A 23,000-nucleotide genomic window follows, 5' to 3' on the forward strand; every position below is an offset into this window, starting at 1 on the left:
GACCGTATAATGGACAAAGGGTTAGCACTTAGTATAAATCGAACGTATTTCAAAATACTCTCTAAACTTTTCTGATTTCTCTAAAATCAATTTTTAATTGCCTATTGTCACAAAATCAGTCGAGTAGTTTTTGAGTTTATAAGCTACAAACATACATTCAACTCTTATTATGTTTGTTTTACTTTTAAGATATAACTAACTAATCTTTGTTCGAGGCCATAAATACGACGATTTGATCCATGGCAGCCATTTATATACAAAAAAATATTATATAATTTCTACAGATTCTACTAATTATTTCTATAACAATATTTTGTTGATTTCCATTGTAAATCTCATAATCCTTGTGTAAGTTTCGGGCAACTTACACAATTTTTTTACCGTAAAAACCTTATTCGGACTATTACGATCATAAAAAAAATAAATGAGCTAAATCGTTCAAACTGTTTTAAAGTGATGTGATAACCAACGAACAACATTTCATTTTTATTTATATATAGATTATACGTAGCCACGTAACCTATATGTTGCCGCGTCCTACCTATATGTTTAATGAATAATAGATAGGTATACAAGTATCTATTACAAAAACATTTGTTCCCAACACGGCCTAAGAAGATTCAAGATATTATATTATACTAGCTGAACCTGTGCACTTCATCGTAGCCCGTTAAAAATCTTACCTCTTATATATTTTATTAAACTGTGTGTTGATTGCTGACCATATTATGTCATGAATGTACTCCGTGTCTCCGTAGAGTAATATAATACTCAAGGATGTACTCTTGTTCAAATTGAATTTGCTTCAATGGGCAATGAATATATTATTTTAATCCAAAAGCTGATTGGAACAAATGTCTATCGCAAGCCCGGATTAAGGATCAATTGGGCCCCGGGACACCATACACTTAGTGGGCCCCCTTTCAACTGTAACTTCAAAATAATTGTATCATTACATATTAACGACTATATATTATTGTATAATTTTTTACTATATAAAAAATATTATACAGGACATATCTCATGTCATTGCACGCGGCTTTTTTTTAACAATTTATTATATAGATCGATGATATGGAATTTCGTTAAAACAAAAAAAAGACGTGTTTCTCTATTTTTAACAGGTAATTTTTTTATAACATTTTCAAAATTTTTAAACACGCAGTTGTACCAATAATAAAATCAACTTTATTTTTTCAAATGGTAACCACCATATTTTTTATGGTTTCTGGTAAAGCTTTTTTTCTGAACATTTTGACAGTAAAATGATCAATTTTGGTTCACTAGGTTATTGCTAGCATATTATATAACTATGGTCCTCTAAATTTTAGTATAATATGCATTAATACTTTTAACTGAAATACCTAATTTACAAGGGATAAATATTTATTTCTTATAACTACCTTTTCATATACTTAAATAATTAAATCGGTAACCTAAAATTCTCAAAAAAAAAAAATCACACAAACAAAATTATTGGCAAACATAGTTGATTATTTATAGTAATTTTTCGTGATATAAAGTTGAGAACATATTATTTTATAATTATTAATAATAATTTATCTACATACCTACCTACTTACATAATTTTATTTTTAAATTGTATTGGACGCGTTAAAAAAATATATTTTGGGGATAAATATGGGCCCCAAAAATCAATGGGCCCTGGGACCATGTTCCCCTCCCCCCCCTTAATCCAGGCTTGACGAACTACTGTGATTGTAACAAATAATTGTGGAACATGACATACAGTCCAACTGTGTCACTGTGATAATCCTCAAAATAATATTAAATTTCCTTATTAGATACATTAATACCATCACAATTATAAAGACTCATAATTGTTACCTATTAATACAAAGGTATATCAACTGTCAATACACCTATTTTTATTTTTTATATTACAAATTATAATCATTTTTTTTTAATTCGGATGCAGCCTTTTAATATTGTGTTTACAACATAGATAATATTATACTAAATTATACTATATGGATTGATAATCAGCTGGGTTTAAAACGTAATTATTGACCTCTTTAATTGAACAAAACAACAGCCTATTTACTAAACCCAACAAAACTTCGATTAAATAACAAAATAATAAAATTGATAGTTGGTAATAAATACTTATCACCACCTTCTATTTATTTTTTATTGTTTACATTTTCATAATTAATATTCAACTACGTGTGAACAGTCAACAGCAGACTACACATAACATTGTGTCATCAAATTACATGATGCCACGGCATCAGTGTCATCATTTGAAGTTCACTATGAACTAGGCTTTAATCGACAATCGTACATAATAATATTATGACCACAGAACAATATCATGACAAAATATATTACAAAATATTAAATAGGTATATATATTTGTAATTGTATTGTCATGAACAATGTGATGACGACCGTCGTGTATGGTCTATGCGACTATGCCCCATGGAACAGACAACGGTTGAACAGTGGAAACTGAAAAGTGCCAAAGTGGATTGTGATTTGTGATAACTAATTTGCGGTTGTGTCATGTGGAACCAAATACTTAAACAAGCCACAACACACTTTATAAACATACCTATAATGTTTATTTTCTAATCTCTATAGTAGTAAGTCTACTCTAAATTCTAATTTGAATTTGTATGTGACGACTGCGGAGTGTTGGGGGCGTGGTCTGACGAATGACGACTAGAGAGCCTATATAACGTTTATATAGGCTCTTTAGTGACGAACTGACGACCATAGACCTAGTTATGACTTAGTTTATAGGTCTGGTGCAGGCGACTGACCAGAGTATTGTCCAGTAATCAGTGTACTTATCTCAAGGTGTACCACTAGTCCATGCGAATGACCCAGAACGTCGAAACGTCGAGTGTCGCACAGTAAATATATACATATCGGCTATCATGGTGCCATGATAAATTAATTGTACGGTGCTATGGACTATGGAGCAGGGGCGTATATAGGATTTTCTTGAGGAGGGGGATATCAAAATTTTTTAGTGTTGATGCAACCTTTTGTTAGTTACTCCATGTAAGGCTAACAATAAAAACAATAATATTGATTTTAATTTTACTCTGTTTTATTAATTTATAAAATAAACTCTAGTTTTCTGTTTTTTAAGCACAACTCATCAATTACTTCATCTGTTGTAATTTCGACCTCTCTGTGACAAGAAAGCATAGCCAACCCATTAAGTCTAGTCTATAATCACAAAACACATACATTTTTTAATATTTATTTTAAAATTTACGAATTCCTTATCGTTTTCTGTTCGCTGTCGCAATTAGTTTCGTGTTCTACGTATATAACAGTATAATAGGTTAGGTACTAGCGGGTTTTACCCGACTTCTCTCGAATATAGTCCTATTTTAATTTTGTTGTTATTGTTGGGTAATATCACTCGCAGCCCACAGGATAACAAAATTATAAAATATAAATAGCAACAGTACTGCAGCTTAAACTTTATACCTAAACTAAAAAAAAAAGGTCAAGGGAGGGGATCTATCCCCCATATCCCCCCCCATAAATACGTCACTGCTATGGAGTATGGAGTGCCGAGCGCTAGACCGTCCGAGTAGGAGATCGGAATACCGGACTGTCCGGACCATAACTAAATAAATAAACAGGCATGTCAGCTCGATAACACCATAGAATACATGAAATTATTTATAAATTATTTTATTATAATTAGGTATTTCATATATTCTGTGGTATTATCTAAATCGTGGTCATAATAATAATCTACTTTATCCATTTTATATTATTATTTTTATGTCTGGCCGTCTGGGGAACATGCGCGACGATAGCGAAAATACAATTTTAGCCGACGTGCCTATTTATTTAGTCATGGTCACGAATTAAGATATACAGCGTGTATATTAGCTTAAATAGTGGTCCGGACTACCGGAGTCTTAGATAATAAATACCATAACAAATTAAATAGGTATTATTTGTCATGATAAATACTGGATCGAGCTATGATTTAAAATTTTGAAACCGATTTGGTCGGCCCCAAATGTCACCACTGAGCATGCGCAAAACCACGACTGCACTTGCGCAAAACATTACCGCAATTATGTTACACCGCCCGCGCAACCTTTTTCATTCCTGACCCATGCGCAATAAATTTATCGGGGCCGACCAAATCGGCTTCAAGCGCAGAGAACGAGTGATATACGCATAGCTCTATCCTGCATATATTATATTATTAATTAATATCAAAGACCGGAGTGCTCCGAGTACTCGGAGACGTCTGAGTAGACACACTAGACACAGAGGCACTGTCTACTAGTCAAACGAGTAGACAAGTAATTGGAGTGGAGATGTATTCATAGACAATACTATTAATACTATTAAAGTTGGTTGTATTGTTGTATGATGTATGGTTGCAGCCACGATTTAAGATATACTTAAATATTATCTTAAATCGTATATTATCTTAAAATTTAAATCGTGGTTGTAGTGGACCAACATCGACATTCGACACCGCCCACCGGCACCAGTGCACCGCCACGCACTTGACTAATCGAAGACGGTTGTAGGGGAATTTCAAGTCGTCCACTAACGGCACACTGTTCAGTCTGTTTATGTGGCAGTGGCACTCCCTCCCTTCTACCCTGCTTGAACAGTTGAACCCTTTAGACACATTATTTTTTTCCGCTCGCCTGCGTGATTCCCGATATGAACCGTGGACCGAACTTGCGACGATACGAATGTTGTCCCATTTTTATAATTTATCAAAATACAATACACGGTGCATCAAAGTCCGCCCCTGACGCCGACAGCAATAAGTAGTGAATAGTGATCGCTTTTTATATTTTGTTAATCGTTGTTGCCTTACGTTTCGTCACCACTGAATCCGATAATCATCGTATTTTTAGTACCGCAGTCACGTTAATGTCGGCCGATCGTGCCGCCCGCTGAAAGTGTTCTTCAGTCGAATTATTATACCAGCGCGCGCATACGCGGCTTCGACCACGTTAAATAAAAACCGTCGACCCAGTGTGAGTGTTTTTTTCAGTGTTGCTTCCAAATCCCAATACACACACACACACACACACACACACTCGCACACCAGTATACATATACATCGTCATTATCAGCGAGTGCACCTCCTCCCACATTAGTGAGCTTTTGGAAAGCGCCGGACCGTCGTTCGTTCTCCCGTCTACGCAACCGGGGCAGCGACAACTCCGCCATTTGTGAATAACTAGCACGCGGACCGGACGTGATATCGAAATGGCGCAGATACTACCTATCAAGTTCCAGGAACACCTACAGGTAAACTATTAAAACTGAGTAGTGAATCGTGTACACCGTGCGTTGTACTCGTGTAGGGGCACTTGTCGTCTGTGCAGGCAGCAGCAGCAGGGCCCATTGTGCACGGTTGGCCCGGCGGGGTTGAGGCCGGGCGCCGGATGGTTGTTTCGTGACTTCGTGTATTTTTAATGCAACCCAAACGATCGTGCCGGTAAAACCCAAACGTTTCTGCGCCGCCGACCCTATCGCGGCCGATCCGCCCGCCGCCTATTAATAGGCTACATAATTTATAACGTCGTTTGCGAGTTACAGCAACGCAGTAACAAATATTTTATCGGCGATCGTCTTTTACATCTCAATTATTACCAATAATAATAAAGTAATAGGATAGATATTTAAGTAATGATACCGTGGGTTCAACCGTTCAACGGGTTTTCCCACACACCTCTCAACTTTTAGCTTTTGTTCTGTCCGTTTTTTATCTTGGAAAAATATGATCTTTAATGACAGCTTAATATTTATGCTTATCACCTGCCAGATGTTGGGTTTACATGTTGATTCGCCATCACGGGCGTTTATTGTATTTTAGAAGTGTATTATCCATAGTCACCGTAGCTGCGATGTGTCTCTGTCAAAGTTATTATGTTAAACATTTTAATCCAATTAAATGTGGGTCAAGGGGAATTTCATGATATAATATGGTACAATATTATCTCTACATTATTGTGGTTTTGTAGGTATGATATCAGATGGAATTATAATAAGTGATTCATAATACTCAACAGTTATTAGTACCTATAATTATTATGTTTGAACTTTAACATTAATTTCTTGTGTACCTACCTCATTGGCATAAATAGTGTTTGAAATTTGGGGAGGGGGCTGAAGCTCTCAAACTCTTGTGATGCTTTCAAATTATAGTAGTGAAATCATTAGTTTTTGGGGAAACTCTAAGGGATACTAAAGCCCCCCAGCCCCCTCCTATTTGCGCCTATGACCTACCTATATAATACATTTAAAAAAAAAAATTTATTTCATAATTTTTTCTATAGCTTACAAATGTGGGCATTAATCAGTCAAACATCAGTTTTAATACACTCACCATGGAATCAGATAAATATATCTGTGTGCGTGAAAAGACTGGCGATGTTGCACAAGTTGTTATTGTTGATATGGCTGATCCCCAAAATCCAATAAGGCGTCCAATATCCGCAGATTCAGCCATAATGAATCCAGCCAGCAAAGTAATTGCATTGAAAGGAAAAGCTGGTACTGAAGGAACAGCTGCATGTAAGAATTGCATTGCCTTTGATTTTTTAACATTTTTACAAAAAATATAATTATTTTTATTTTAGCTCAAAAGACCTTACAGATTTTTAATATTGAGATGAAGAGTAAAATGAAAGCTCACATTATGCAAGATGATGTAGTTTTTTGGAAATGGATTTCTCCAAATACATTAGCTCTTGTTACAGAAACATCGGTTTTCCATTGGAGTATGGAAGGTAAGTTTTTTTTTACATCTGAAACGCATTACCTATATTTTTAAATTGTATTAAATTTCAGGAGACTCTACACCTGTTAAAATGTTTGATCGTCATTCTACATTGAATGGGTGTCAAATTATTAATTATAGAACGGATCATAAACAACAATGGTTATTACTCATAGGAATTTCAGCTCAAGTACTATTTTTGTTTATACCTTTTTGAAGAGGATTATAATTATTTTCTTGCTTTTAGCAAAATCGTGTTGTTGGAGCTATGCAATTATATTCGGTAGAGAAAAGTTGTTCACAGCCTATTGAAGGCCATGCTGCATCATTTGCAAGATTCCAAATGGAAGGAAATAGAGAAATGTCAACGTTGTTTTGTTTTGCTGCACGTACAGCTGCAGGAGGAAAGGTAATAAAAGTTATTCTGAAACCTATTTTCCAAATTTAAAAATTTATTTTTGATTTACTAATTTGAATTTTAGTTGCACATTGTTGAAGTGGTACAAACACCAAGAGGCAATCAACCATTTCCAAAAAAACAAGTGGAAGTTTTCTTTCCTCCAGAAGCACAAAACGATTTTCCAGTTGCAATGCAAGTTAGCTCTAAATTCGATGTAATATATCTTATTACTAAGTATGGCTATATTCATCTATATGACATTGAAACAGCTACTTGCATCTATATGAACCGCATTAGTGGAGATACAATTTTTGTAACTGCGCCACATGATGCCACTGGAGGTATAATTGGGGTTAATCGTAAAGGACAAGTATTATCTGTCAGTGTTGAAGAAGACAACATAATACCGTACATTAATACAGTACTCCAACATCCAGAACTCGCTTTACGTATGGCTGTACGAAATAATTTGTCAGGTGCAGAAGAACTTTTTGTACGCAAGTTTAACATGCTCTTCCAAAGTGCACAATATGCAGATGCTGCTAAAGTAGCAGCTAATGCACCTAAAGGCATTCTTAGGACACCTTCTACCATACAAAAATTTCAACAGGTTCCTACTGTTGCAAATCAATCATCCCCTCTACTTCAGTACTTTGGAATATTACTGGATCAGGTATGCTATTGCAGTTTTAAATATTACATTTTGTACAAATAATCAATCCTCTTAAATATTTATTTGAATATTTTTAGGGCAAGTTGAATAAATATGAATCTCTGGAATTATGTCGTCCAGTTCTTGCACAAGATAAAAGGCAATTATTAGAAAAGTGGCTAAAAGAAGATAAATTGGAGTGCTCTGAAGAATTAGGAGATTTAGTCAAAACCGCAGACATTTCTTTAGCATTGTCAGTTTATCTGCGTGCAAACATTCCACCAAAAGTACTTATCAATTAATTTTTAACTATTTAATTAACATACTCATTAAATGGTTTTCTATAGGTTGTTCAATGTTTTGCTGAGACTGGCCAGTATCAGAAAATTATATTGTATTCCCAAAAAATAAGTTATGTACCAGATTATATACATTTATTCAGGAATGTAGTCTTACGTACTACTCCTGATCATGCTGTTGAATTTGCCCAAATGTTACTGTCTGATGACGCTGAACCTCTTGCTAATATTAATCAAGTATGTAATTAATAGTTTTTATAATTTCTTGTTTATTTTTATTTATGGACAAAAATTTATTTTAACAATTTAAAATGTAGATTGTGGATATATTTATCGAACAAAGCATGGTTCAACAATGCACTAAATTCCTTCTAGAAGCATTGAAACATAACCGTGAAGCTGAAGGCCCGTTACAAACACGTTTGCTTGAAATGAATTTAATATCTGCTCCACAAGTTGCTGACGCTATTCTCGGTAACCAAATGTTTACTCATTACGATCGTGCTCATGTTGCCCAATTGTGCGAAAAAGCTGGACTTTTACAAAGAGCTCTGGAACATTATACAGACTTATATGATATAAAAAGAGCAGTTGTACATACACAATTATTAAATCCTGAATGGTTAATTGGTTACTTTGGATCCTTGAGTGTTGAAGATTCTTTGGAATGTTTAAAAGCCATGCTAACTAATAACATAAGGCAAAACCTTCAAATTTGTGTTAAGGTAATTACCAACAATTAATGAAAATATTTTACCTAAACTTATTATCTTTTTAATATTTGTGTTAAACTAGATTGCAACTAAATACCATGAACAATTGACAACTAAGGCATTGATAGATTTATTTGAGTCATTTAAAAGTTATGAAGGATTATTTTACTTCTTGGGATCCATTGTTAACTTCAGTCAAGATCCAGAAGTTCATTTTAAGTACATTTCAGTAAGTCATAAGATAAAAATATTTGAGTTTATAATGTGTGTATTTTAGTTTGCTGATTTTCTACTCATAATTTAGTACGTTTTTTGTTCAGTTAGTTATTTTATTATCTTTTGTATGTACTTAAAATCTGAAATAACTAATAAAATATTTCATTATTAACGCTAATTTAGTGCATGAATATAAATGTATTATGAGTTAATATTTTGTTAAATAGTTAATGTATGTTTATAGGCAGCTTGCAAAACTGGACAAATTAAAGAAGTGGAGCGGATATGTCGTGAATCTACTTGTTACAATGCAGAAAGAGTTAAGAATTTCTTGAAAGAAGCAAAGCTTACTGATCAATTACCACTAATCATTGTGTGTGATCGATTTAATTTCGTGCACGATCTTGTGTTATATTTATATAGAAATAATTTGCAAAAATATATTGAGATTTATGTACAAAAAGTGAACCCTTCACGTCTACCAGTTGTAGTCGGTGGACTCCTTGATGTAGATTGTTCAGAAGATATAATCAAAAATCTTATACAAGTTGTGAAAGGAGAATTTTCTACAGATGAATTGGTAGAAGAAGTAGAGAAGCGTAACCGACTTAAACTATTGTCATCTTGGCTAGAATTACGTGTTCATGATGGTAGTGAAGAGCCTGCAACTCATAATGCTCTTGCTAAGATTTATATTGACAGCAACAATAATCCAGAAAGATATTTGAAGTATGCAGCTTACCATTTTTTAAATAACAATACCAATTACTATCTTTTTTTTTTTTTAGAGAGAACAAGTTTTATGATAGCCGCGTGGTTGGCAAGTATTGTGAAAAGCGTGATCCACATTTAGCATGCGTTGCTTATGAACGGGGAAAATGTGATTTGGAATTGATAAATGTTTGTAATGAGAATAGTCTTTTCAAATCTGAAGCTAGATATTTGGTGAGACGTCGTAACCCAGAGTTGTGGCTGGAAGTTTTGAATGAAAACAATGTCTATCGTCGTCCACTCATTGATCAAGTTGTGCAAACAGCTTTATCTGAAACTCAAGATCCTGAAGACATATCAGTAACTGTAAAAGCTTTTATGACTGCTGATTTGCCCAATGAACTGATTGAATTATTAGAAAAAATTGTATTTGATAACTCATTATTCAGCTCTCATAGGTAACTTTGAAATACCAATACATTTTTTTTGAATTCCAAATACAACAATAATTTTTTCTTCTTTTCATATGAATTTAGAAACTTGCAAAATCTATTGATTTTGACAGCGGTTAAAGCTGACCGAACTCGTGTTATGGATTATATTAATCGTTTGGACAACTATGATGCTCCTGATATTGCATCCATCGCTATTAACAATGAATTATTTGAAGAAGCTTTTGCAATATTTAAGAAGTTTAACGTTAATCAATCTGCTATTCAAGTAAGATCTTGTTAATATAACTTTGGTTTGGAAAAATTTAATAATTTGTGTTTATTTATTTAGGTACTTATTGATAATGTTAAAAATCTTGATCGCGCCTATGAATTCGCTGAACGTTGTAATGAACCAGGTGTTTGGAGCTTATTGGCAAAATCCCAACTGCAAAGTATGTTTGTCAAAGAAGCTATTGACTCGTTCATTAAAGCTGATGATCCAAGTGCATACATGGATGTTGTTCAGACTGCACACAAAACAGGTATATGTTGAATTTTATATTATTTACGTATAAATAATTTACTGGTTGTATGAATTATTCATTCATATATTTTTTTCTTGATTATAGGAAGTTGGGAAGATCTTGTACGTTATTTGCAAATGTCGCGCAAGAAGGCTCGTGAATCCTATATTGAAAGCGAATTAATCTACGCTTATGCCAAAACAAATCGTCTTGCAGATCTTGAAGAATTTATTTCTGGACCAAATCACGCTGATATTCAAAAGGTAATTTTTTTGTTGTCTCATTGTATAGAATATTATATTAAATTATGTATTAATTAATTTTACAGATCGGTGATAGGTGTTTTGAAGACAAAATGTATGAACCAGCTAAGCTGTTGTATAACAATGTCTCAAACTTTGCACGATTAGCTATTACTCTTGTACATCTTAAAGAATATCAGGGTGCTGTCGACAGTGCCCGTAAAGCAAATAGCACAAGAACATGGAAAGAAGTGTGTTTTGCATGTGTTGATAATAATGAGTTCAGGTTAGCTCAAATGTGTGGTCTCCACATAGTTGTTCATGCTGATGAATTAGAAGACTTGATTAACTACTACCAAGTAATATAAATAATTAATTTTGTTAAATTGTTCCGATAATATAACAACATGCTTTATTTTTTTATCCATTTAGGATCGTGGTTATTTTGAAGAACTTATTAATCTTCTAGAAGCAGCATTAGGATTGGAACGTGCACATATGGGAATGTTTACAGAATTGGCTATTTTATACTCCAAATATAAGCCGGCTAAGATGAAGGAGCATTTAGAACTCTTCTGGTCTCGTGTTAATATCCCTAAGGTGTTAAGAGCGGCTGAACAAGCACATTTGTGGTCAGAGTTAGTATTTTTATATGATAAATATGAAGAGTATGATAATGCGGTATTAGCCATGATGAATCATCCAACTGAAGCCTGGCGAGAGAGTCATTTTAAAGACATTATTACAAAGGTATGAAAAGAAATTGTGTTTAGGTATTCATGTTTGTTTTTTCTTAACTAATAATTATTGATTTATTTTTTAGGTTGCTAATTTAGAATTATATTACAAAGCAATACAATTCTATCTTGATTATAAACCGCTTCTGCTCAATGACTTATTGTTGGTGTTGACACCACGAATGGACCACACTAGAGGTGTTGCCTATTTCACTAAGGTATACTGTAGTCTCAACGTATTATTGATTGTAGTTTAATACAACTTTTTTTTTTAATTTAGACAAATCATTTGCAATTAGTCAAAACCTACCTGCGTTCCGTGCAATCTTTGAATAATAAAGCTATAAATGAAGCACTAAATAATTTACTGATCGATGAGGAAGACTACCAAGTAATTTTTTTAGCCATTATTTGTGTTTCCCATGGTTGATTATTTTTGTTTTTATAGGGTCTACGAACGTCCATTGATGCATTTGATAATTTTGATACTATTGCACTTGCCCAAAAACTTGAAAAACATGAACTTACGGAGTTTAGGCGCATAGCTGCTTACTTGTACAAGGGAAATAATAGGTGGAAGCAGAGTGTTGAATTGTGCAAGAAAGACAGATTATATAAAGTATTATTAATATTTGTTGTTAGTATTACCTTTACTTTATTGTAATTATGTAATTAATGTATTAGGATGCAATGGAATATGCGGCAGAATCCAAAAATTCAGAAGTAGCTGAAGAATTGGTTACGTGGTTCTTAGAGCGTGGAAACTATGATTGTTTTGCTGCCGCTTTGTTTCAATGTTATGATCTTGTGCACCCAGACATTGTATTGGAACTAGCGTGGAGGCATAAAATCATGGACTTCGCTATGCCTTACCTTATTCAAGTCACTAGAGAATATGTTGCCAAGGTAGATAAATTAGAAGAAGCCGAATCCAAGCGATTGGAAGAACACAAAGAAGAAGATATCAAACCAATGATGATACGTAAGTGTTATTGAAATACATATTTATTAATGTTCAGTTTTGATATTTTATTTATTGTGTTTATATAGCTGAACCACAACTAATGTTGACAGCTGGTCCATCGGTTATGGGTAACATGTACTCGCCGTCCTATCAAGGAACTGTAGCCCCTTCACAACAACCTTATGTACCCCCAAGCGGAGCCCCATATGCAACTTCAAATACTTTACCCTATCAGGGCTATGGCATGTAATGTACCTATTATATACCCCTTTCCTTTATAGCAGTATTTTATAAGAAAACAATGATGGGCTTTGCTATATTCTGATAGAAAATTTACTACCCAGGTATAAAATATTTATATTTTATAAATAATCAATTAAAAACCATTCCAAAAAAAAAAAAAATTAACTATATAGGCTTTTGAAAATATATTCTCATCATTGTTAGATAATATTGAATAGTTAATGTTAATACTTGTTAAAAATATTACTTGTTTAAATTATTCAACCTCACTTCGTAACTTATGATTTATTTGCGTATACATTTTTAATATTGATTTCACGTTAATTTTTATAATTTATTTTATTTATAATCGTATTATTATTATTATTATTATTATTACTATAAAACATTATTATTATTATTATTATTATTATACATTTTTTTTGTAAATTATTATCTACAATTTATATAGAAATATAAAAACAAATTATAATGATAAATGTCTGAGTCGTTTTGTATGTATAACAACACTTAATATTGCTAAAATATTGAAAAACCAAATGTAGACTGTAGGATTCTAATATGTACATAATTTTTAAAGCTATGGAATATATAATTCAAAAATCTGTAACATTGATTTAAATGTGAATTAAATGGTAAGTGAAAATATTTTAAGGTTCTGTTGAATTTGACAAGTATAACTAATTCCGTTAATTCCAAGTTACTTATAGTAATACCACTTACTTTTTTACATTGCTTTAAAATTAGAAATAAATACTTAATTCATAAAAAAATAATAGATTATAAGTAATAACATTTATTTACGCAGCAGCTTGTGTACAAATTACAGAGAATAACTGGAGATAACAAACAATACTGTAAAACCATAGACTTATATAGGTCTATGAGTGAAACCATGTATATATATTATATATCTTAATATATTGTATATTACAAGTAAAACCAAATGTAACCAGAAACTATATTTTATAGTCAAATATGTAACAAAAAGATTGGATAGTACAAAGCTTACTATTAGTATAATTGAGTTGTCTTGAAGTATACTTCTTTTTCAGCTTCATGTTTATTCAGCTTAGGATTTAAAAAACGCATTTCATCTCCAGACAATTGAGGTAGAACCAAATCAAGTTTTTTTCGTAATTTGCTAAACGCATCCTTTTCTTTGGCTATTTTAGTTTCTTCCTACAAATTTAGTAAGGTGTCTTAAATTATGCAACTTAAATTATGTAGTTATGAGCACAATACTCACAATAACAATATTTTCTTCACGTTTTATAACGTCCAACAGTCGATTCTGAATATCTTTACCTTTTTTATCAAACTTATTTTGAATATCTTTAGCATTCTCCAAAGCCTTTAGGCCTTCTTCTTGTTTTGAAAGTGCCATCTATTTTAAAAATAATTAAGGATTATTAATGATAGTGTATATCATGTTACAAACCTGATATATTAATATTTAATGTTTAATAAAACATATTTAATTAGTCTTGAATTTTTGACTTGGGAAATATTAATAATTACAATAAATGCACATGCATTTTAACAAACTTACGAAATACTATTTATAATTAGGAGTTCAGGGCTGTGGTCTGTTGGTGTAAATTCCAAGAACATATTAATATATACATGTCGTTTATTCACCTTAAACATTTTTTCAGCACGAATTGACTTCATTTTAATTTGGTCGTCTAGTTCTTGCAATCCATTTTTTTCATCAGCTAAACGTTTTTCCAGTTCTTTTGTATGTTCCAATCGTTTGTCTAATTCTTTTTCTTTTCTTTTTAGCTCCTTAAAATTCTCTTTCACTTCCACTTTAGCTTGTATCAAATCGGTCCCTGTACCAGCATCTAATTTCAGCATGGTTTCAAGTCTGTATCGTTCAGAAGCCACTTCGAACCTTTCTTCTGCTAACTTGCGCTGTTCTTCAATGACCGACGAACGAACATCCTGTACAAATTGAAAAATACAAACTATAAGTCTTATACTCTTATCCTAGGTAGTACACACCTACTACCCACACCATGTGTCTTATGACTTACCTCTAACTCTTGTTTGCGACTTTCAATATATTGTGTTTCTGATTTTTTTTCACGTTCCCATATTTTACGACCATCCTCAAACGCCTTCATAGATCGTTTTAGCTCTTTATTAAAGAGTTCCAGTTCATTTCGTTCCCGTTGATTTCTCGATTGAAATTCTTCGGTTTTCATTTGAAGAGCTGATCTTTCTCCTTCCAACATGGCCATCTGCTTATCTACTTCTTCCTGTAAATCTATATCCATCACGCATATAAGTGGGCATATTAAACAAAATGAATTAATTATTTTGAATCTAGGTGTTGACATAAGAACTACCTACGTTGTAAGTTAATAGTTCCTTTCTGGCAATACTTTACAACCCTCAAATTTTAAAGTAAGTATATGGAAAATACTAATTTAACTAATTTGGTTAAAATAAATAATTTTAAATGTCTAAATAAATAATTTTGTTTAATTTTAATCATTATATACCAATAGTATATCAACTTGAAATAATAAAATAATATAATTATAATAATACATTTTTTTTTAAATGTACAGACTTCTGTTAACATTTATTGTTTTATCAAGAAACATTGAGTCGTTCATTTTTTTATTCATTTTGATTTTAGCATACTTAAATTACAAATTTTAAATAGGTTATTAATTTTAACTTAATTATTTTTCAATTTAACTGTGAAAACTGAAAAGCTAAATTATTACAAATACTTATGCTGGGTTGCATAAACAATTTATTAAATTTAATGGTTCACTAAAAATTTAATGTACCAATCACCACTAGCTCACTATTCATTCATTAAATGTTTTGTGCAATCCGGCATTACAATGTTAAATTAAACTAATTATGTTGGTGAATCAAATGATATGTTTATGAATTAAAACAAATTAAGTTTTTGAATTATTAATGCATCTTGACCATTGTTGATACCAATCATATGAGATGGTGAATTTATAAATTTAATAGGTAATTAATAACTGATAGGTAGGTAACAAATCAATTTAAAAAATAGTCTAAACTTATTTTAATTTTGTTATAAGGTGACTGGTTTGCCCAATAAAATTATAGCTCTTATACTATAATAATAAATTGTACTTTAACTTCAGATACCTATAGTATTATAAATTATTGCACCCTACGACCTACCTACCTTTAAGTTGTTTGTTTTGGGCAGTAATAGAAATCTCTCTAGCGGTCATCTCTTCGCTGGTCAAACGCTTTGGCTTTGAATCACGTAAGCAGGATTCGACTTCTTCCAAATGGTTCATTTTAATCCTTTGAACTTCGGTAGTTTGTTTTAGATCTATTAAATGACTCTCGTGCATCACACGTAATCTTTCCTCATACATGTCTTTTAAGCGCTTTTCATTTTCTTTCCGTTCCGTCATATCGGCTTTTCGTTCTTCTTCCAGCTCATTTACTCGCTCCTCATAACGATCTAGCTTTTCATGCAACACATTTTGCTGTAATCTATTTATATTTATATATATAAAATTATGTGAGTTTCAAATAATTTAAAGATGAAAATTCAATTATTGCATATAGTATAAATATTAAATACGTTGTCCAATGTATTATAAAATTGGATGATTACCTACCTAGGTAATAATTATGTATAAATAGTTATATAAAGCATCATAATTATAAAAAATTTATCAACAAAGCAATTTAAATATTATTTTAAAAAAAATGATAATAATTAACGATGTTATACAAGCATTTTGGTATAAAGCTCAAATATCTCAGAAGCCTTACTCATATTTAGTCTTTAAGGCATCTAATTCTAATTCATGAGTTTTTGAAAGATGATCGTTCGTCAGTTGAAATTTGTGATTCTCAGACCGTAGACGTTCTAACTCTTGTGTATCGGGGTTCATTACAGAATAACTATTATCCATTAAAAACGCCTGCATACGATAATATAATATTTAATATTTTTACACAGTGTAAACAATCCGTATGAAGTATTAATTAACTATAATTTCCTTGTTACTTTAATAAGGAGGTCGCTGTTTTGTTGCTCTTGGATCAATGTGATTGCAGCCTGCTGTATGTCTTGTTTTTTTTTAGCCAGCTCTCGGATCAATTCTAACATGGATGTTTGGATACTGTCTTTTCCTCTGAGCAACGATAAAATCGTAGACGGTTTCTCTTCCGTGATTTCGTTTTCAATTCTCTCAGTTTTTTTAGGAACATCTTCGTCGACGATTTTGACAGTGGACAAATTATGATGAGTAGTAGGCGGAGGAGCAATAGTCAGGGTGGTCGTTTCGTCTGTGTTATGTATTAACCCACTTAGCCAAGAAGGCATATTTTCTGAAAAAAAACGATATAGTTTTCAAAAGGGTCGACGGATGATAAAGGGCTGGAGAAGTTAGAACATTTTCAGTTTTCAATTTTTTTTAGTTTTTTTTTTCTATAATTGTTAATAAAATTGTATTTGTTGGGTGAAAAAGCATGAAAATGTAATACAAGGATCGTGATATATTGTTTCAACAGTAGTAGAAAAATATCAAAAATACGTAGGCATCATTTTTTTTATAAACATTTAAAGTTCGAATTTTAACAACATTTATTAAATTATAAATTTTAAATTTTAAATTGATTTTGTAGTTAAAAATTTATAAAATGTTCAATTTTTTATAGCTAAGAATTGAAAATTTAAAGCAAGGTTCCACGTAATTAGGTTAATCTGTAACCAAAAAATCTCAAAAATATAACAACAAATTTTTTTTTATAGCTATTTTATGTTTACATTTGGACGAAATTACATATTTAATAACAAAAAAAAAACAATATAAGTTATTTTGTTGTAATTTTATAACTTTATTAATTCTACTTACCGACTACTGTTTTAATAATAACTAATAAGTAATAACAATATAAATTGAAATATCCACTCTGACAAACCGTTTTTCGTAGGTATACAATAATATTATATCATTGAATTTAAATTTAATACCAACCATTATACAGTGACCCACTTGTAAACTACTGTACAGCAGAGCGACATCCACTTGCCACCTTTTTTTTTGTCTTATAACTTTTTTTATCGGTTTTTATATTACAAGATCATTACCATTTGGTATAATTATTATTAATATTATTAGATTTATAATATTTTATTAAAAATATTAATTGTTTCTGGGTACTCTTCTAAAGTTATACAATGTATAAGGTCTTACGACGTCGTTATAACATTGCGTTATATAATAGTGACATAAAAACTTACCAACATTTAAATCGATATATTTTATTCATGCCAATACTTCTTTATTTACACAACATTAATAAATTGTAGCATGTCCTTTTGAGTTTTGAGGCAAATAAAACCATAATATACCTACATATTATAAAATATAAGATATTTAGTTGAAATTAGCAATTCCCAACCTTTTTTTCTTTCTTACTCCAAAGCTAAATATTTTGATAGAATATGTACCCTCGGACGTATGTCTATTATCTATCTATATACGTGATGGCATGATTCTACCCATCATTATAACTTTTTAACTTTTATCACATACCTATAGCTGTTCTTAAATATTGAATAGTATAAATAAAAATAGAACCATTGCAATATACTAATAGAACATAATTGTTTTATCATAAATTATCATTATGGTAGTTTTAATTTAAATTTAAGTACCTGAGGCTGCCGTGGTTTTCTTGGCGACCGTGACGATGGACGGTGACGTCTCTCGGCGTTTCGACAGCATCTGTGGCTCGGAAACCGTGGTCCACGTCCGGTCGGCGTCTCCATTGACCGTGGTTGGGACCGGCGAAGGCACGGCACTTACACCGGTACCACGGTACGTGCCATCGGCTAACGAGTCAAAAACATTTCGGTTGGTGGTCTTATTCTTCTTGTCGTCGTCGTCGTCGTCGTTGTCGTCGTCATCGCTGAACAACAAGCCCGCCGAACGCGACGTTCGCTGTTGCGTGCTCTGTCGCCTAAAGTCGTGTCGCCTCGACGCATTTTGACCACTACCGCCGTGTGACGATGGTTCGTACGACGTTATCTCCGCGTTGCTTTTCGGCCGCAGGCCCAGCCAATCGTCTGTCGTCGTTTTCCTTGCGGTGGTCGACGATGCCGGTCTTCGCAACTCATTCCTACCGAGGACGGACGCATAAGTCAACGCAAATAACAACATCGTTTCCGACAAGTCAAGTAAGTCAACATAATAATATGTTATATACATTTTGTTAAATTGCATTCGTTCTCGGACTTATGCGCTTAGTTGTACCTTAGTACCTAGCTTATTGCTATGAGCCTATGTCCCCTGTTTTCTAGAATTTGTTTTTACCCAATTGTGCAATGTGCCTATATATCATTAATTATTATAAAGGTATTTATAATCGTTTATAACTGACCTATATTTATCTAATATGTAATAATATACCTAGTGTTCTATAGTGGAAACTACCAATTTAAGACAATGGTATTTTTGAAATTAAGACAGTATAATATGTCTTATTTATATTTAAATGTTGTTGAGACTTGTGCTTGAGGTTAAGATCAGGGGACGCCATTTCAGTTTTTCAAAGGTTGGGGCAAAATGTTCACTGCCCAATGTTCACTTGGTGTTAGTTTATAGCAATATGAACCATATTACAAATACGTTTGCAAGTTATAACAAAAGGAATAACTTTTCAAAATGTTAGCTAAGATACAAAAATATAACATCACAATATTACACAAATATTATAATTTATGAACTTTTACCGATGTCGGGCAGTCAGTTTAGTCAGTAGTTACTACAATAATTTTAATATTTATATAATTAATTTTTTTTAAATCGATGCAATTACTCATAAAATAAACAAAAAATGTAGTACTTTATCTTTATAGCAATACTGTCTAGCCTACTGTCAAAATAAGAAGATAACGATAAAAAAATAATATAAATAGCAATAATAATAACTATAATATTAAAGTATTTAATACATATTAATACATAATTATAAAATATTATAATATTATTAAATAAAACAGCAAAACATGAATAATAAGTAATAAAGCTCTTCAAGGATATTTACGTGAATCGCGATCGTAACAAATATATCAATCAGCTATAAGTATCACTTAAAAAAATATACTTCGCTATGGTGTACTTTAAGTTTTTTAAAAATAACATCGATTTACGATTATGCCAACCGTTATTACTAAGGCCAACAATTATATGCCCTAAAAATCTATAAAATATGTATGCAGTTATACCCTAAAAATTACCAAAATATGCTCTAAAAAAAAAAATGTTACTGTAAAAAATGATTAAATGATTAATTCTTTTTTATTTATTATATAATTTATACTATAATACAATGATATTATTGCCAATGAATAATGATTTACAAAAATGTGTGGTATTAAAAATATGAAAAAATTAAAATTAAAGTTATCATTAATGAATAATAAGTTAAATAAAAACATGAGAGATGTAACTATTGATACGGCTAGTGTTAGAAGTTTTCACTTTTACTTTTTTTCATAAATGATTTGAAATACCCATGATAAGGTATATGAGTGGACCAAATTAATATTTTGTAATTCCCGATTTTTTAATATCTTAAATATGCTCCAAAAATATACTAAATGCTAAAATATTCCCTAAAAATGCAAAAATATGCAAAACTAAATTTTGTATACAGCATCGTTAGGTTATAAAACAAATTTTGGTATAAACTAGCTATTTTTTTGACCAACCAATAAAATTATGCAAATGCATACAAGTGTTGGCCCTAGTTTTTAATAAGTACCTATGCTTGATAATATTATTATTAATAAAGTAATTTATTTACCTATTTACTCGGAACCTTGTTTTAAATTTTCAACCCTTAGCTATAAGAATTGAACATTTTATACATTTTTAAATTTTAAATTTTATACATTTTGTCAAAAGTTGAACTAAAAAAAATAGAAAATTGAAAATATCCGTAAAGAGCTCAAAACGAGTCAAAATATTTTGCAAATTTTATCAAGTATAAACTACTCGTCCTAAATTCGATTTTTATGTATCAAAATACTTGGAAAAATATTCTGCTTTGAAAAATGAAATTAAAACTCTATGTTGTCATTCAAAAAAGTAAAAAAAATTATAAGGATAAAAAATATAATTTTTTAATAAAAACGTTGTATTTTTAACACCTAGGAAACTATGTAAAAAAATATTTTCAAAAATATAAATACTTTTTGAGATAATAAGTGTTTTACGCTTAGTAAATCACCCTGTATATCGGGAGTCTTGTATTCATTTTTTAAAGTTATTTGACCCAACAAATAAAATGTTAGAAAAAAAACTAAAAAAAGTTGGAAACTGAAAATGTCCGTCGTAAACAGCTCAAAACAAAACAAAATTTTATCTTGTATAGAAAAAGCTAATATAAATAATCAGTGAAAATGTCATGTATATACGGTTATTTTTTTTAGAGTTACATCAAAAGCCAAAATCTAATTTGTCAAAAACTGTTTTTGAGTAAAATTTCCTATTTTCCCTTAATTTTCTTGTTTTTCCCGGCGCTTTTGAAAACTAATGAGAATTTAAAATATTGACTTGCTCAGCGCACCAATTAGATTTACATTCCCATCGAACAAGATAGGTACTGAAGGTGAAAGATGAAAGTTAAAGCATTATTTTGATCGTGAACACAGTCACAAATAATAATACAAATTTAAAAAATGAACACACATTATCATTGTAAAATCAATACATTCATCGCTTCGCTCAGAATCTAAAATTAAATAAAAATTAATAAAGTGCTCAATTAATTAACAATGAAATAAAAAAAAAATATTTAATAAATAAATTCTGTAGCTGTGGGCCAGAAAGTTCGTCCATAGGCTGCTATTTTGTAACCTTCTGCAATAGTTTCCCCACCACAAGTCACAACTAACATAATTATTATACCAACAACGTTAGAGTGGGAAATACTCCCCTCCATGGCTCTATTAGTTATTACTATGTATTTTCATACATTTTGTCTTGATTTTTTCGTTTGGCTTCATCTTTAGTGATCAAATCGTCTAATACGTCCCAATTGTCGACTGATGACCCTGCAAGAAATAAATCACAATATTATCACTATAGGTACAACAGGAAATGTATTGTTGAACACTTGAACTGTACACACGCCTAAACGTCCTTTAACAGACTATAACATAAGTATTATTATAAACGTGTTTGACTAATCTCGATCAGTTATCATTTGTAAGTATCGTAACTATACTTGTAAGCCAGAGTTGGTGTACGTATTTTTCATTTTTGAAAAAAACCAAAAAAAATGTATTTTTTGTTTAAAACATAATTTTGGAAAAAACAGTCTAAGACAAAAAATACAGTTTTTTTAAAAAAAAATATTCACTTGGATTTTACTCTGTTTAAATAAGTTTTAAACCTTTGTTTTCTTTGTTTTAAACAATTTACAGAAATACAGAATATCTAAAACAAATGTTTCAAATTTATGTTATAAATATGTTTAAAAAAAGTTGTTTAAAACATTGTGTTTTAAATATGACAACCCTGCTATTGTAACACGTAGATATAATTATTAAATTATGTACCTACCTATTTGGATAAAATATAGATTCGGCCTGTATAAATAATGCTTTACATACTAGTGATTTTAAACTAACCTGTCATCTTACACTTATTATATTACATATATTATCGGTATTTTATTACAGTATTCGTTTTGAATTAAAAATAATATATTATACTGATTAAGATTATAGCACTTTATAATTTGTTGCTCTTGCATCTTATAATATGGTCAACTGAGTAATCATGTTCCTGCACGAGTTGAATAATATTCAAATGTCTGATGTTTGCGTCCATTGTTTCCAGGACAACGTTTTGTGTGAGGGGTGTAATATTTAGGATTGACCAGGTAAAAGACTAGTAGTACAACGTTTGATACATTATTTTTGGATATTAAGCTGGGAGGGGGGGATTTAACAATTATTATCATTATTAAATATTAACCATTCATTTTTTTTTAACCATTTATAAATCAAAGTAGGTATGTTTCTATATCTGCTAAAATTTACTGACTTTATACTAAATTGTGTTACACA

The 23,000-nt window shown here is 31.2% G+C and overlaps 2 protein-coding genes across 5 annotated transcripts; one reads left to right on the forward strand and one right to left on the reverse strand.

Moving 5' to 3' along the window:
* The first annotated feature begins 4,633 nt into the window (after window positions 1-4,633).
* On the forward strand, window positions 4,634-13,050 carry LOC132940302 (clathrin heavy chain). Its single transcript, XM_061007814.1, has 22 exons — window positions 4,634-5,280; window positions 6,312-6,549; window positions 6,615-6,764; window positions 6,826-6,944; window positions 7,002-7,163; window positions 7,237-7,827; window positions 7,905-8,093; window positions 8,154-8,342; window positions 8,423-8,830; window positions 8,901-9,047; window positions 9,279-9,763; window positions 9,823-10,203; window positions 10,282-10,465; window positions 10,529-10,721; window positions 10,809-10,966; window positions 11,032-11,304; window positions 11,378-11,695; window positions 11,769-11,900; window positions 11,963-12,073; window positions 12,131-12,301; window positions 12,367-12,664; window positions 12,733-13,050. The coding sequence occupies exons 1-22, from the start codon at window positions 5,239-5,241 to the stop codon at window positions 12,894-12,896; spliced, it is 5,103 nt and encodes a 1,700-aa protein (XP_060863797.1). The 5' UTR covers window positions 4,634-5,238; the 3' UTR covers window positions 12,897-13,050.
* A 312-nt stretch (window positions 13,051-13,362) lies between these two features.
* On the reverse strand, window positions 13,363-22,689 carry LOC132940303 (trichohyalin-like). Of its 4 annotated transcripts, none has more exons than XM_061007816.1 (10): window positions 22,560-22,689; window positions 21,902-21,980; window positions 18,576-19,039; window positions 16,920-17,242; window positions 16,682-16,833; window positions 16,077-16,396; window positions 14,929-15,161; window positions 14,531-14,836; window positions 14,139-14,276; window positions 13,363-14,071 (listed from the first exon to the last, which is right to left on the reverse strand). In XM_061007816.1, the coding sequence occupies exons 1-10, from the start codon at window positions 22,564-22,566 to the stop codon at window positions 13,904-13,906; spliced, it is 2,190 nt and encodes a 729-aa protein (XP_060863799.1). In that variant the 5' UTR covers window positions 22,567-22,689; the 3' UTR covers window positions 13,363-13,903. The 4 variants fall into 4 exon arrangements, with proteins under 4 accessions (XP_060863799.1, XP_060863800.1, XP_060863798.1 ...); XM_061007817.1 differs by having other exon boundaries at window positions 22,492-22,682; XM_061007815.1 differs by lacking the exons at window positions 21,902-21,980; window positions 22,560-22,689 and having other exon boundaries at window positions 18,576-19,402.
* Between the last annotated feature and the right edge of the window lie 311 nt (window positions 22,690-23,000).

Source organism: Metopolophium dirhodum, chromosome 3, assembly GCF_019925205.1.
Source record: "Metopolophium dirhodum isolate CAU chromosome 3, ASM1992520v1, whole genome shotgun sequence".
NCBI classification, from domain to species: domain Eukaryota; kingdom Metazoa; phylum Arthropoda; class Insecta; order Hemiptera; family Aphididae; genus Metopolophium; species Metopolophium dirhodum.

Bases quoted from the DNA above. Each gene is read 5' to 3' on its own strand.
- LOC132940302 (XM_061007814.1), top strand. From the start codon at position 5,239: ATGGCGCAGATACTACCTATCAAGTTCCAGGAACACCTACAG. The intron at 9,048-9,278 runs GTAAGTCATAAG...GTATGTTTATAG, and splicing joins TTCATTTTAAGTACATTTCA to GCAGCTTGCAAAACTGGACA. The intron at 10,722-10,808 runs GTATATGTTGAA...TCTTGATTATAG, and splicing joins TCAGACTGCACACAAAACAG to GAAGTTGGGAAGATCTTGTA.
- LOC132940303 (XM_061007815.1), bottom strand. From the start codon at position 19,143: ATGCAATTTAACAAAATGTATATAACATATTATTATGTTGACTTACTT. The intron at 17,243-18,575 runs GTACTTAAATTT...GTTTTTTTTCAG, and splicing joins GAAAACCACGGCAGCCTCAG to AAAATATGCCTTCTTGGCTA. The intron at 15,162-16,076 runs GTAGGTAGGTCG...TGATGGATATAG, and splicing joins CCAAAACAAACAACTTAAAG to ATTTACAGGAAGAAGTAGAT.